This window comes from Cibotium barometz, chromosome 1 (genome assembly GCF_041138505.1).
Source record: "Cibotium barometz isolate CiBa-2024 chromosome 1, ASM4113850v1, whole genome shotgun sequence".
Lineage (NCBI taxonomy): Eukaryota > Viridiplantae > Streptophyta > Polypodiopsida > Cyatheales > Cibotiaceae > Cibotium > Cibotium barometz.
Window position 1 is genome coordinate 46,869,214 of NC_141046.1, and position 14,169 is coordinate 46,883,382.

At 44.4% G+C, this 14,169-nt stretch overlaps 1 protein-coding gene across 4 annotated transcripts in view; it reads right to left on the minus strand.

The window, feature by feature from the left end:
* The window catches only part of LOC147642081 (transmembrane and coiled-coil domain-containing protein STS1-like), a 77,309-nt gene that overhangs the window by 51,349 nt on the left and 11,791 nt on the right, over window positions 1-14,169 (minus strand). For 3 of the 4 annotated variants that reach the window (XM_086802701.1, XM_086802709.1, XM_086802694.1), the window contains exons 2-9: window positions 6,118-6,347; window positions 5,861-5,942; window positions 5,050-5,727; window positions 4,791-4,959; window positions 4,553-4,705; window positions 2,334-2,431; window positions 2,078-2,169; window positions 1,242-1,312 (exon numbers count right to left, since the gene is read on the minus strand). In XM_086802701.1, coding sequence (XP_086658827.1) covers window positions 1,242-1,312; window positions 2,078-2,169; window positions 2,334-2,431; window positions 4,553-4,705; window positions 4,791-4,959; window positions 5,050-5,727; window positions 5,861-5,942; window positions 6,118-6,329 — 1,555 coding nt within the window. In that variant the 5' untranslated portion in view covers window positions 6,330-6,347. Of the gene's footprint in view, window positions 1-1,241; window positions 1,313-2,077; window positions 2,170-2,333; window positions 2,432-4,552; window positions 4,706-4,790; window positions 4,960-5,049; window positions 5,728-5,860; window positions 5,957-6,117; window positions 6,348-14,169 lie in introns of all 4 variants that reach the window. The other variant, XM_086802685.1, reaches the window with a different exon arrangement.

The window sequence follows — 14,169 nt, forward strand, 5'->3', positions numbered from 1 at the left end:
TAGATGCAGCGAGGCCATGAAGGGTACCAATACTCCGCCTATTGAGTCCATCGGGAGCATTTGGCTCGACATCATCCACACCTCTGCAATCAGTGGGGGAAGCTACAGGGAGGTTTTGACCGCATGCGGAAGCGGCAATACCGCAAGCGGCAAGAAGCTTTCTTGAGGCTCTAGAGGCCTAGCCCATTCCTCACAGATAGAGGTGGCAACCCCACTTGGCATCACCACCCACCCGTGTGGTTGTTTCCCCCCCTTTCCCCTGTATGAGACAGCCTTCTCCTCACAAAGCGGCCAGCCAGAGAAGAAGTGTCTCCTCTTGTGATTCCTGCCCTTATATGAGGCGAGTTTGTATCTAGCCCTTCGTAGTTGTATCTGGCCATCTAAGACCGTATGGACCCTCAAACGAGTCTTGCAACCCAAGAACAGTGTCCTCGATTTGTTGTCCAACCCTCACAACTACGGTCACATAGCTCACACAAGCATGCATCCTACTTAACAGAGTGCCAAGTCTACATGAGCCGTCTCCTAACCATCTAGCCACATTTGCCACCATCCAATGTCTAAACTGGGAACTATCGGGTGCCCAGGTGCTCATCACAATGGCTACTCCTCATGTAGAGGGCCTTACAAAATAGAGCACATACGTCACCCTCAGTGACAACACGAGCATGAAGCATTGAGCAAATGCTTTTCCAACAATGAGCTCCAACACTCCAACACAAGCTAGGCTTACCGGCTCTATGGTTTGGGAATAAGTAAGTTTCCATGCTAAGACTTGATGTGAGACTTCGTTTCTTGATACTCATATCTTAACAGGCCAAGCTGTTGAATAAATATGAATAAATACTGTTAATTTTGTAAAGCCACCACTGCAGCTCCCGTGTTGTTTCTCCACCTCAAGGAATGTTATTGCCTCACAATCAATTGTTTGGCAAATATTTGGTGTCAAACATTCAGTCTCTTCTGGTTATCATGTGCTTTTGTGACCTCATAGTTCTGAACAGGAAAAAGACACTTATGAAGCCTTACTTGAAAAGAAAACTTCAAAGATTGACACTAAAGCTGCATCACATTGATGTGTAACTATCTCACCTAAAGAAAGCTTGGTGGTTCAGTGATGGGCTTACAATCATGCTAATACACAAATCCAAGATCTGACTGCTTAGGTTCAAAAGCTCAATTTTGATCACTTCTCACACACAACCAGGTTCCGTATATCACAAACTGGTCAAGACACTTACTTGAAGTGAGCCAGTCTTGTATGGCAGTGCTGATGGCAATCAGGTTTTTTGTTTCCCATCTAAGTGCATACCTGATACAAGAACATCAAACTTAATCAATGGTCATCTCAAAAACGCATCTCACTTTTGAGCAGACTGTACATTTCAAATATTCAACGGAAACTTGTGATGAAGAGCATTCCTTCCATGAGGATGCAAAGAATTTGGATAACCTACAAAGTATAGGTAAAGATAAGGTAAAGGCGACAATTATTTTCAGTAGGTAACAAGGCCTGTACAACTATCAATAACCATGCCACCGTTGCTGCACCTTGCACGTGCTAGACATGGCAGCCAAGCAAGCAACTCATGATGCCAATTCTCCAACTAAATGGCCAAGGACACTGCCTTCAAACAAATCTCATATAAATAAATTCTTAATTTTAGAGGTAAGGTGAAATGGAGATTTCCCCTAAAAGAGGGCTCTTCTTAGCCTTGGTTAAACAGCAGGCAATGAAGGGGAAAGGTCGCAACATAGGCAACAGGATGGCACAAGAACAAAAGGCAGCCGAGAAAAGACTCGGAGAGGCCACAAATTGAGTTGCAGACTGTCCAGGCAGTGAGGAACAGAGGCATACACTTACAGTAACGGAAGAGATTGCATAGGGATACCTTGGCAAATATATAATCCTTTCAGCCACAGTTCTGTATGTAAACTTTTTCAGCACAAGAGTACCACCCATACCATGACAAGCAGGCAGCATGACCAGCCATCATGTAACAAATCCAATTCCTTTGCATGAGAGATGAGGAAGGATTAAGGTGGCATGCATTTTTCTGATATAAAGCATACTTACATCTCCAAGTCACTGCCGTATCCTTTCCATGGTTTTGTGAAATCTTCTGGATCATTTAAAAAGCCCGAGACTACAATTCCAACTGCCAAACGCTGCAAAATAGAGTTGCTCACACAGAGATGCTCCAACCTTCACTCTCTCACATACACTTAAAAAAATCTTATAGAGAATTCAAGCTGCAAAGGTAAGAATGAAAGCTCAACTTAGACTCAATAGACACTTTTACCTAATAGCAACTGGTAATAAATATGCTTACCCCTTGTTGATGATTTTCTCCAAGACCTTCAAATCCAAATTCCTCAACACCCCCTGTTCTTCTGGCCATTTTAGAGCCTGTGAGACCCGCACCAGCAGCTGCAAAGGAAGTAAAATCTCATTGCTTTGGATGATGACTGCCCCAAAAAGAAAATGTATATACCTTCCAAAAGCTGGAAGATACACAAACCTAGCAAATGAAAATATATTTTTATTTAACTAAACAGCAATCTTTGTAAGCAAAACAAATGCCACGCCGCCGCTCCCCCCCCCGCCCGCCTATCCACTTTCATTACGACCTAAATCCTATGTATAAGACTCATCTAAATTTCCTGACATTCAACCTTGATCTCTCATCACCCTTACTTCGCAGCTCGTCTCCATCCTTCATGGGTCTGTACCCGCTAGCTGCCTATCCACTGTCTATGGTTGGCGCATAACCTTAGAATGGCTAATATGATAGAGTGCAAAGCGATGCAGCTTCATTTCCTACGAAAAGGTGTGATCAAGTCTCTGTACATGAGATGCAAAAATCCTTCAGGCGCTTTACTCATAGTAAAAAGCATGCATCCTTGGCTCAGCGCAAGGACGAATCATACCAGGGTTTTTAAGTGCAAATAGCTCCGACACTTGATATACTCTTGACGAAAAGAAGCCACTTACACCCATCATCAATGACCCCACTAGGTGGGAAGCATATGCCCACAAGCTATATAATATCCCAGATCAGCCCCTGCCTGACATCTCGCATATCCCACACCATGAAATTACCACCTTTCACCACCTCTACTGTCACAAAAGCCCTATTGAAGCTGCATAATTGTAGAGCTAACAATCATGAGGAACTCAACATGGATGTCCTAGCTCACATCTTTAATAGGGCTCATTGTGAGGGCATTCCCCCATCTTGGACACACATACCATCATCCCCATCCATAAGCCAGGAGACCCCTTGGATCCAAAGAACCATCAAACTATCATGAGTGATCATACAATGGCCAAAGCAGGGTGAGCACCACAGGTCCGGTAGAATTCAGGAGGAATTAATCCATCTTAGACCACATCTTCACCCTCCAAGTGATCATCGAGGAGGCCATATCATCCCACAGATACTCTTGACATCTACCTACATTCTGTTATCTCCATCTATATCCTGGTTATGTACAGTCCAATGGCTCTCTCTCACCATATTGGAAATCAACTAAGAACTAGATGTTCATTCTTTGTTGGGTAGGTGATTTGACTCCACATGAACCATAAAAAGCATCTTATCAACCAATGGTGAGCTATCTTCCCTTGATGTCATCAATATGACCACCACTGTGATTCAATCAGACGTTCCAGATTGGGAGTCTCACTAGTGTACCTCTGCAATGAAACAAAGATCCTACCTGACACTGCCACCCCTTTACCAAAATAAGAATGTGCAACCCAAGATGTGTAATCAAGAACTCAGACTTATGTGTCCGAAGGATCTTTCCTTGAAATCTATATGTGCCAATAAAAGAACGGAAAAATGGTTCTTTTTTATTTCATCCAATGCTAGTAGGCACCTACTCGGAAAGAGGTTGACGCTCTACCTGCAAAAATAAGTCTTGGTGAGGGTTAATGGAGCAAATGCCATGAAATTGGATCTATGGGGCAACTTCTAGAAGATATCTACAAGGTACCAATGCCCCTATCTCGTGTGGCCTGACAGTCATTAAGATGATCAGCCCCCCCTTCTTCAGAGTCCATTTACCTAGAATTCTCAGCCAGTCTTTCATGAGAAGCCCATAACAAGGCCCTCCGACCAGCCCTTCCTGCTGCTTTTCTCCTATCATCCTATAACTTCTCTTTCCTTGCTGCTGATGTACCAAGAGCTCCTTGCCAATATGATCCTACTGATACAGTGTGTTACAGCTGAGGAGCTTCTAGTTTGTTTCTTCCACGTCTCTCTAGGCCCCTGATCAGGATAGGGCCAACCAGCAAGATTAATGGGATGCACATGGCCACTAAAAATGATCAGCTTACTTGGAGGAAGTAAAAATAATTTCATCATGAATCAGCTTTTTTATCTATCATATGCTCATATTATGCTAAACTGCCAAAAAAAAAAAAAATGAGAATGATGGTCAATACAAAAAAAGATTTCATTTCAGACCTTCTGGAAAGCCAGGTCTTTCTTGATCTTGGCCCCTTATTTTGACAAACAAAGCATACAAAAAAAAAAGGTGGTACCTCCAAAAGAAGCAGCAACTGCAACAGAACCTACAGTGGAGCCAGCGGCAGCTGCAGCAGCAGCAAACCCAGTAGATCCAATGACTGGTATGATGGTGCCAAGTGTTGGTGCTAATGCAGATAAACCAGCAGCAATAGCTGGCGCAGCAAGGCCTGAAAATGAAAGACAATGATACCCTTTTATTTTATAAAGGAAGTGGCAACAAGACCAAGCAGCATATGGAAAAGGCAGCTCAACCTCCGGTGAGGGCCAGGAGTGCTCCCCCAGTCACAGCAGCAACACCAATAAGACCACCTCGTTTCCATTTGGCCCAGCTTTTTGTTCCACCTGCCTTATCATCCTTGTTTTCTTCTTTATCTTCCTGAGCTGCCATGGCAGCATATGCAACCAAAATCTCCATTGCTGTCTGCACACATCCCCAAACCAAATGTAGCAAAATTACTATAAACTAAATCTCCAAATGCACAGAAATGGCATGTTGCAAAAGCATGCATACCAGTTTAGTCCACTTTACATCAAACCATGTTGCCAAGAGTCGAAGAGCTACACGCTGGCGAGCATCATAACCCCGTCTCATCCTCGATTCATCTTCACCTTCCTCTGGAAGAGTATCAGCCACGGCTGCAGAAAGAAGCTCATACAGCACTGCTACCTTTCTCTGTTGTGTCAATAATCTACCCTCAGATATCGACTGTCCTTCTATAGAGAAATTTTCTGAAGCATGATCACCTTCAAGTTTAAGTGTTTGGGTCTCCCTTAATCTCTTCAACTCAAGACCTTCCCATGTAGCTGCTTCATGTTCCTTTTCGTTTCTAGATGGATCTGAGATGTTTCGACTATTCTTACCAGGAGAGGAAGCGAAATAATCTTCCCTTAACAATGGCAACTCTCGTGTCGCATTTGTTTGTGCAAAGTTATTACTGAGTGCTTGGGGGTTCCCATCACAACCAGAAGCTGACGAAAACGCCGATGACGAGGCCTCTTGTAAAGTTGTCAGGCGCTCATTTGTGTCTGACAACTCCAATGATTTGGTGGGGTGCTCTTTGTCATTGGCAACTGAGGAAGAGGACCCCTCAAAGTTAAGGGCAACAGTTTCCACAGCTTCAGCCAATTTCACCTCTGCATTGTTGCATGTAGAGGCATTATCTTCCTCCTCTGAGAGAATTCTCAAAAACTGCAGTAAAATCAGAACCCACTTGGAAAAATGAACCACCTTTATCAAACCATACGGTACAATTCTCAAGACCAAACCCCAAACTACATATGCTTCCAACATAGTTTATGAGAAGATGTAAGAATGAACGTACGGCTCCTATGTGAGACTTTGTGTCTGTAGATAATGCCGTTTGTTCTAATCCAACCCATGCTTTGGGATCTATTTTCAAATACCTGCCAAGTGGCACCTGTTGATGGTTTATCCAGGAAGCCCTTTTCAATGGATTTCAAGTGTAAATTAAAAAATAAAGCTTGAAAGGAGGGAAAAACAGCCCAGGATAAGCCCATTAAGATTTAGGCCGCCTATATTCAATAGCATCACGTGAGGTGAAAGAGTGCAAAAATGTACCTGAAGATTGGGCGGAGCAAACCAGACTGTTGGTTGGTCCATAAAGAATTGATTTCTTCTTCGTTTTCTGTGTCTATTGAACCATGTTGTGATTCCGTTACACAACCATCTGAAGGAAATGGCAAGGAACGTTGGTGAATCTGAGCTTGGTGAAGAGCTAGAGTCAATAATGCACCAGCTGCATAGCGTTGCACTGATTGCAAGTCCACCATTGCTTACCCTTTCAGCCTCTGCACAGAAGCATACATTTACACATGAATCGCAACAGCAAAAAAGCCGTTGATTGTCAAGCCTGACAACTTTATATACCTTACTTGCACTTAGCACCAAATTAAAAACCTAACCTATTCTTAACAACTTGAAACATATTGTAATAGTCTCAAGTCCAAGAAACAAAAACTGTATCACAGTTTATCCCACCAGAAATTGCGCCTCCATCAATCACATACGCTTATATACCTTACTTGAAACAGCACCAAATTAAAAACCCAACCTATTCTTAACAACTTGAAACATATTGTAATAGTCTCAAGTCCAAGAAACAAAAACAGTATCACAGTTTATCCCACCAGAATTGTGCCTCCATCACTCACATGCATACACCTATATATCGCATCCTTGTTTGCTGATCTCCTGGTAGGTTAACTTCTCTTCTATGACGACCCCAGACAGCAACACTTGAAGGCTTTTATGCATGGGCATAGGCTATGGAGCCTGGGGAAGTAGGCTTGGCACGGTTTGGCGCGATAGGCACTAATAGCACTCATACACACCCTTCTTCAACTACATGGTGCCACCCAGCAAGGCCCAGATGGAACTTGTAATCCCCCCCTTGTGCTCCCCTCGCACATTGTTCCCTCCATTCTCCCACACACCTCCTTCCCACCCTGGACCCCCTAACCTTCTCCCTCCTGTGAATCTCTTCCCCCTGCCCTGCTGCCCACCACCGCACCCCTGCCCCCTGAAGTCCTTCCCCCATCCACTGCCTTTCCCACCATACCCTCCTCCCCAGCCCTCCTCCCCCCAGTGGTGTTTTTTTCTCACCCTCAGCTCCTGCTTCACACTTCTCATCAGCAGGTTTGCGGGCAGCAGACCCGACAGATCTGGAGTTCTTGCAAGCTGCAAGGATTGGCGAGCACAGCCAGATTTCCGAGATTCAGTTCCTCAGCAATGGCTACGTTTGGGTTGAGTTTGACTTGGCCACTTTCACGGACAGAGTTTTGCACCTGAGCCCCATCACAGTTTGCAGCCCACATGCCTACTTTCTTAGATGGCACCATGACTTCACGCCTCCAATATGCTTCCCAAGCCTCTCAAACATGTACCACAAGCTTCTCCTAGTATCAGACGGAACCTTTGTTAGGTGATTGAGTCCCCCCCAAACAACAGCAGTTGCAGCTGTCAGCGTCCCATCCATCCATTTGATCATAACCTCACCAGAGGACTCCCTCAGTTACCTCTCGATCTCCCACCTAGATGGCTCTCAGATAGGGTTCTCAAGGCTCCCAGACCAATGCTTTGCTGGTTGCCCAATGGGACAGAGTCTGTTCTAGGCCCCATCAGCCATCCCCCCGGTATAGGGCCTACCCAAATTTATATTCACGTTCATTACTGCAATAATTAACTTGCAAAATTAAGTCCGGAATAGATACTTGATAAGAATTGCACTTTTAAAGAAAGAACCACAACAAGGCTAGCTGAGGCTTCAGAAATGAAAAAGTTGCATGCATGCTCATCTGAGAATTTGGACTATGTTTCTGGATGAACCAGTTTTAGAGTGATTACACTGGTGATGAAGAAAAAAAGGAAACCTTTGCAACCATGCTTTGGCGAGTCATGTTAGAATAGACTCTTGTATCTCAAGAGCTGGATTTCCTCCGCCTCACGACCTGCAAGCAGCGCACCCCCTCCCCCCTTCCTTTTTTATAAGTGCTCCTTCCTGTTCCCCCTGCCATGCTGCCCACTGCACCCCTGCCCACCGGCCCCCCCCCACCCCACCCCACCCCTGGCTTTCCTGCCCCACCCCAACACAATCCCCCCAGCATCATGTTTTCTTTCCCCCTCTCAACTCCTGCCTCACGTGCATGCTCACTCCAGCTGTATTTTTTCTGGGGGAGAATGTAAACCACCTCCAAGTACAGACCAACACCAAGCAAAATGCTCAAGTGGGCAGCCCGAGGCTTATGTAATCAGCAGCATGGGCTCAAATTCTCAATGTGGGCAGCCCACAGGGCAGGTTTTTACTAGTTTTGGGCACCCTATCATGTGCAGAACAACGAGACCAAGGGGCCAAGAGTTGTAACATGCAGAAGCTCGGTAGAAGAATTAGTAACTTCAATGCTCAGAATTCAGCAATCATTCGCGACGAAGATAACGCACAATAGAGAGATATGTGCAGAAATAGAGAGAGAGAGAGAGAGAGAGAGAGAGAGAGAGAGGGAGGGAAGGGAGGGAGGGAGAAGAGGACAAAGTATTGGGTCCCGAGTACCCTCGGCAGGGCCCCCACCACGAATGGTGTATTTGCTTTATTAGAATGATGTAAATCTGAAATAAAGACTGATTCTTGACCTGCACTTCTTCACCTTGGCTGAGCGCTTCCCTTGGAACGCAGCAACCCTTCTTGAATAATGGGATGAATCGACTGAATTCTGGTCTGGATATTTAAACCCCTAATTGCTGCTGATCGGTTGCCTCTACAGGGGTCGGCCTCTTGTTGACAACCTCACGACTTGGTCAAAAAGCAATAAATTGCTTTTTATGCATCTTTTCACACTAGCTAAAGGCTGGCCACCCTGTGCAATGTCCTGGCTACTAGGAGACTATCATGCTTGGCTGGTTAGCTGGGCAAGGCCCCGGAAGATGAAGTTCTGGGAAATAGCGACTGGAATGGTCTTCCAAATGCCACTTCATATGGAGTCTTGCCAATAGCTGAAGAAAATGAATCATTCAAAACTGTTTGAACTAACGGCAAATTCGATTCCCACTTACCTTGCTGATATATGGTCTTCCAAATGCCACTTCATATGGAGTCTTGCCAATAGCTGAAGAAAATGAATCATTCAAAACTGTTTGAACTAACGGCAAATTCGATTCCCACTTACCCTGTGCAATGTCCTGGCTACTGGGCAGCCCTGTGCAGACTATCATGCTTGGCCGGTTAGCTGGGCAAGGCCCCTGAAGATGAGGTTCTGGGAAATAGCGACTCGAATGGTCTTCCAAATGCCACTTCATATGGAGTCTTGCCAATAGCTGAAGAAAATGAATCATTCAAAACTGTTTGAACTAACGGTAAATTCGATTCCCACTTCCCTTGGAACGCAGCAACCCTTCCTGAATAATGGGATGAATCGACCGAATTCTCGTCTGGATATTTAAACCCCTAATTGTTGCTGATCGGTTGCCTCTACAGGGGTCGGCCTCTTGTTGACAACCTCACGACTTGGTCAAAAAGCAATAAACTGCTTTTTATGCATCTTTTCACACTAGCTAAAGGCTGGCCACCCGTCCTGGCTACTGGGCAGCCCTGTGCAGACTATCATGCTTGGCCGGTTAGCTGGGCAAGGCCCTTGAAGATGAGGTTCTGGGAAATAGCGACTCGAATGGTCTTCCAAATGCCACTTCATATGGAGTCTTGCCAATAGTTGAAGAAAATGAATCATTCAAAACTGTTTGAACTAACGGCAAATTCGAATTCCCACTTACCTTGCTGATAGTGGACATCAAACACTTCAGCACATCAAAGACCAATTGGTTGTAATTTTGTCTGGCCATCAGTCTGTGGGTGAAATGCACTAGAAAATTCAGTTTAGTACCAAAATTGTCAAACAATGCCCTCCAAAAATGAGGGGTGAACTTGGCGTCTCAAGCTAACACTATGGTCCTAGGGATTTTGCCAATCGAGTACCAATGCCGAATGAACAAATGGGCAACATCTTCGGCGGTCACATTGACCCTGCATGGAATAAGCATAACAACCTTGCTAAATCTATCAACAATAGTTAAGCACTGCGTATTACGCTTACCCGGACTAAGAGGCAGGAGCTTTCACTTTCTGACAAACGTCACAATGTTGCACATGAGTGAACACATCACATCTCATTCGTTGGCCAGTAATATTATCTTTCTAACTTCTCCAGAGTCGAATTCATGCCCCGGTGACCACCAGTGATGACATCATGGAGAAGAGCTGTCCTGAACGACTTCATGACATAAAGTCGGCCTTTGTAGAAAAGCCAACCATCTCACATCAAAAAGTGGCATGGTCTTGTGGCATCCAATGCCTGCTCCTACAGAATTCCTTGGAATCCGCATGCATGTGCTTCATGTCATCTAGTCCCGTATCAACAAGCATGGTTAGTTAGTACGAAAGGTACGATACGGTACCGTACGATAAAATACGGTACTAATTGGTGCCTTCAAATTTTTTGAGGTACGGTACGATATTAGTACGTTTTTAAAAAAAAAATACTTCCTAAACTTAAAAATTGTAGACAAGAAGTTACAAAATAGTAGAACCATGAACATAATGTCATCATGCCATTAGAGTACAAAATTGCTACAAAAGGATAGGCCAAAAACTCATGGCATGGGCGACCGCCAACATGCGTACATACATGATACTACAGACTACAATACATCATCGATGGGCTAGAAGGAGACAGATGCCCAATGCCTAGAGAGCTATAACATATCAAAAGTCTACATCATCTACATGATCATCAACATGATCACTACTAGAGTGTCCATCAAGAGAGTTCTCTGAAGAGGACTCTTCGAAGGTGGACGAGACACTCTGGGGATCATTCTCGCTAAGTAGGTTGCCATCATCATCAAACAAGGGCTCTCTAGGCAGTGGGGTATCATCATGAGAGGGCAATGGAATATCATCATGAAGGCGGGGATTGGAGCTCGAGGATCCCCTAATATGGCAATGGCAAGTGCACACGCTCTTGACAAACAGCTCCCTATAGGCTGCAAAGGGCGATGAATGGCTCTCTAGAAGACTGAAATTGCTCCACGCAACAACAACAACAACAACAACCCCCCCCCCCAAAAAAAACCAAAAAAAAAACTCATTTCGTACGGTATCGTACGAATCCGTACCGTACCATACGGCAGGTACGTACGGTTTCAGCCGTACGACGTACGGAATCAACCCTGTCAACAAGGTCGAGTCTACTGGTCTGAATCAATGTCATTGTTTCCTTCCTACTCAAAGCATTGGCCATTGGGTTGGCCTTTCTTGGAAGATACTCGATCATACTACCAAATTGTTGGAAGATTTGGCTCCAACAGTGCTGCACTGTGCACTTGTAGAAAAGCCAACCATCCCGTATCAAAAAGTGGCATGGTCCTATGGCATCCAATGCTTGCTATCATTGTGTACCGAATTCCTTGGAATCTGCGTACATATGCTTCATGTCATCTAGTCCCGTACCAACAAGGTCAAGTCTACTGGTCTAAATCAATGTCACTATTCCCTTCCTGTTCAAAGCATTGGCCATTGGGTTGGCCTTTCCTGGAAGGTACTCAATCATACTACCAAATTATTGGAAGATTTGGCTCCAACGGTGCTGCACTGTGCACTTGGCATTGTTTGAATCTAGCGTAATGCCTGATGGTCAATGCAAACCTCAAATTCACGGCCATAAAGGAAATGCTTCCAATGTTTCAATGCCTAAATAACTGCTAGGAGTTTTCGATCGTAGACCAAGTAATTCTTTTCTACGGGTAGTAACTTACGAGACATGTAAGCTATTGGATGGCCATTCTTTTGTAACACATCTCCAATTGCAATGTTACTCGCATCGTGATTACTTGGAACGGCTTGTCCCATGAGACAAGCGCTAGACAAGGCGCTTCTGACAAAGCCACCTTAAGATTCTTGAATGCCTCCAACGCTTGTAGAGTCATTCGGATCCGTTGCCTTCTAGTCACGACACCCTTTAGTAGCAGATCTGGGAGATCCACCGAGAGGTCAGAGAATCTGTTTATGTGGGTGGAGTATGCCTGCCATCTACCCACAGACACCCTTTAGCAGATTTGGGAGATCCACCGAGAGGTCAGAGAATCTGTCTATGTGGGTGGAGTATGCATGCCATATACCCACAAAGAATCTAATGTCATATGCAATCTGTGGTATTTCCCAATTGACAATCTCGACCACCTTGGCCGGATCAAGTCGGATACCCTCAGCACTAATTATGTATCCAAGGTTTGGAGGGCATCTCATTGACGTAGAGCTCGTTGCTTATATCATGCTACTCAACTGTAGTTGAAAATACAAGTATATCATCCAAAAATATGAACACACTGTGTCCAATCAAGTCCCTAAAAACCCGCATCATCATGAGGTTAAACGTGGTTGGGACATTCGTCAAGCCAAAAGGCATGACCACAAATTCATAGTGAGCCTGTTCTGTGCAGAAGGCTACCTTGGTGATGTCCCCCTCAACAATCCTCACCTCGTGGTACCCACACTTCAAGTCGAGTTTAAAGAACACCTTGACTCTATCCGAGGCATTGGGAACTTACTCTTGATAATAGTTTATTGAGTGCACAATAATCAACACACAATCGAGAAGAATCATCTTTCTTCTTGACAAACAAGATCAATGCAGCAAATGGCGACACACTGGGACGTATGAAGCCAGATTGCAACAGTTCTTGGAGTTGGCAACCCAACTACGATTCCATCACCTTGGACAAGCGGTCTGGTCTGGAGTAAACTTGGGCACATTAGTCGAGTTCTTGGACGTAGAGGCTCTCGTGCTCTCTCCTAGGGAAGACCCCGTCTAGTTTTGGCCTTTTCCCTCCGAGGCGGTTGCCTTGGGAGTGGAAGGTTGCGCCATAGTCACAAGAAACGACAGAAACGGGCCTTGGAAATGTGGAAACGCGTTTCCTAGCCCTACATATTGTGGAAACGGACTGAAACGGGTGGAAACGGACACACACAATCAAAAAATTCTAAAAATAAAATAAAATTTGTACGGTTTCTTCATAAACGTTTGTTTATAAGCATTGAGAAAAAACGTTAACGTTTCTGCATAAACGTTTGTTTATAAACGTTGAAAAAAAAAACGTTTTTTCATAAACATTTCTTATAAACTTTTTTTTATTAATGTTTCTTCATAAACTTTTGTAATTTATAAACGTTGAAACAAAAACGTTTTTTTAATAAACGTTTTTTCATAAATGTTTGATTATAAACATTCAAAAAAATTGTTTATGTATGTGTGTCGTTTCTTACCCGTTTCCATTTCCCACCAGTTTCCGTTTCCGTTTTCCGAGAGTGCCATTTCCATTCCCGTTTTTGGTGACTATGGGCTAGGCAGTCTTGGGCTTTTCGCCATTTGTACTTCATTTCAACACTTTGCGCAAGCGCAGAGTGCATCTTCAAAGGTGGTTGGCCGAAACATATGCACCTCCCACTCAATTTGCGTATCAAGGCCATAAAGGAACTATCCTTTCTTGTCCTTGTCAAATATGCCCAATTGCAAACATAAGTTCGAAATCTTTTTGGCAAACTGTAGGACTGGTTGTGCGTTTTGACACGCCTCCCTAAACTCGTCTTTGAGTCACTCAAGGTAATGGGATAGTAGAAACCGCCGCTTAAGATCGAGGACAAACTCATCCCAAACATAAGCCGCCATACCTAATCTGGCGTGGGCATGAGCCCACTAGGTCCACCAAGAAATGGCCTGACCTTCCAAATACCAACTAGCCAAGATCACTCTGTCAGTATCATTTTTTCTAACTGTAGCAAAATAAGCTTCAAATTGATGCAACCAAGAATAAAGAGTTGTGGGGTCAAGTTTACTTCATCCTCTTCAGAGGATGACTGGAGGAAGTCGTTGGTGTCGCTCTTGCATCTAAAGCCACAAGATATCTTTCGTGTTCCACGCATCACCTTGTGTCATCTTGAGAGCAACACGAGATACTGCCATACGGTCTTCTATCAATTGAATCTCCATTGTGTGCATCTACAACTCGAGCATCGAACTCCATTGCGGTTATAACCCTTCAAAAGGGTCATTCAATAGAGGATCGTTT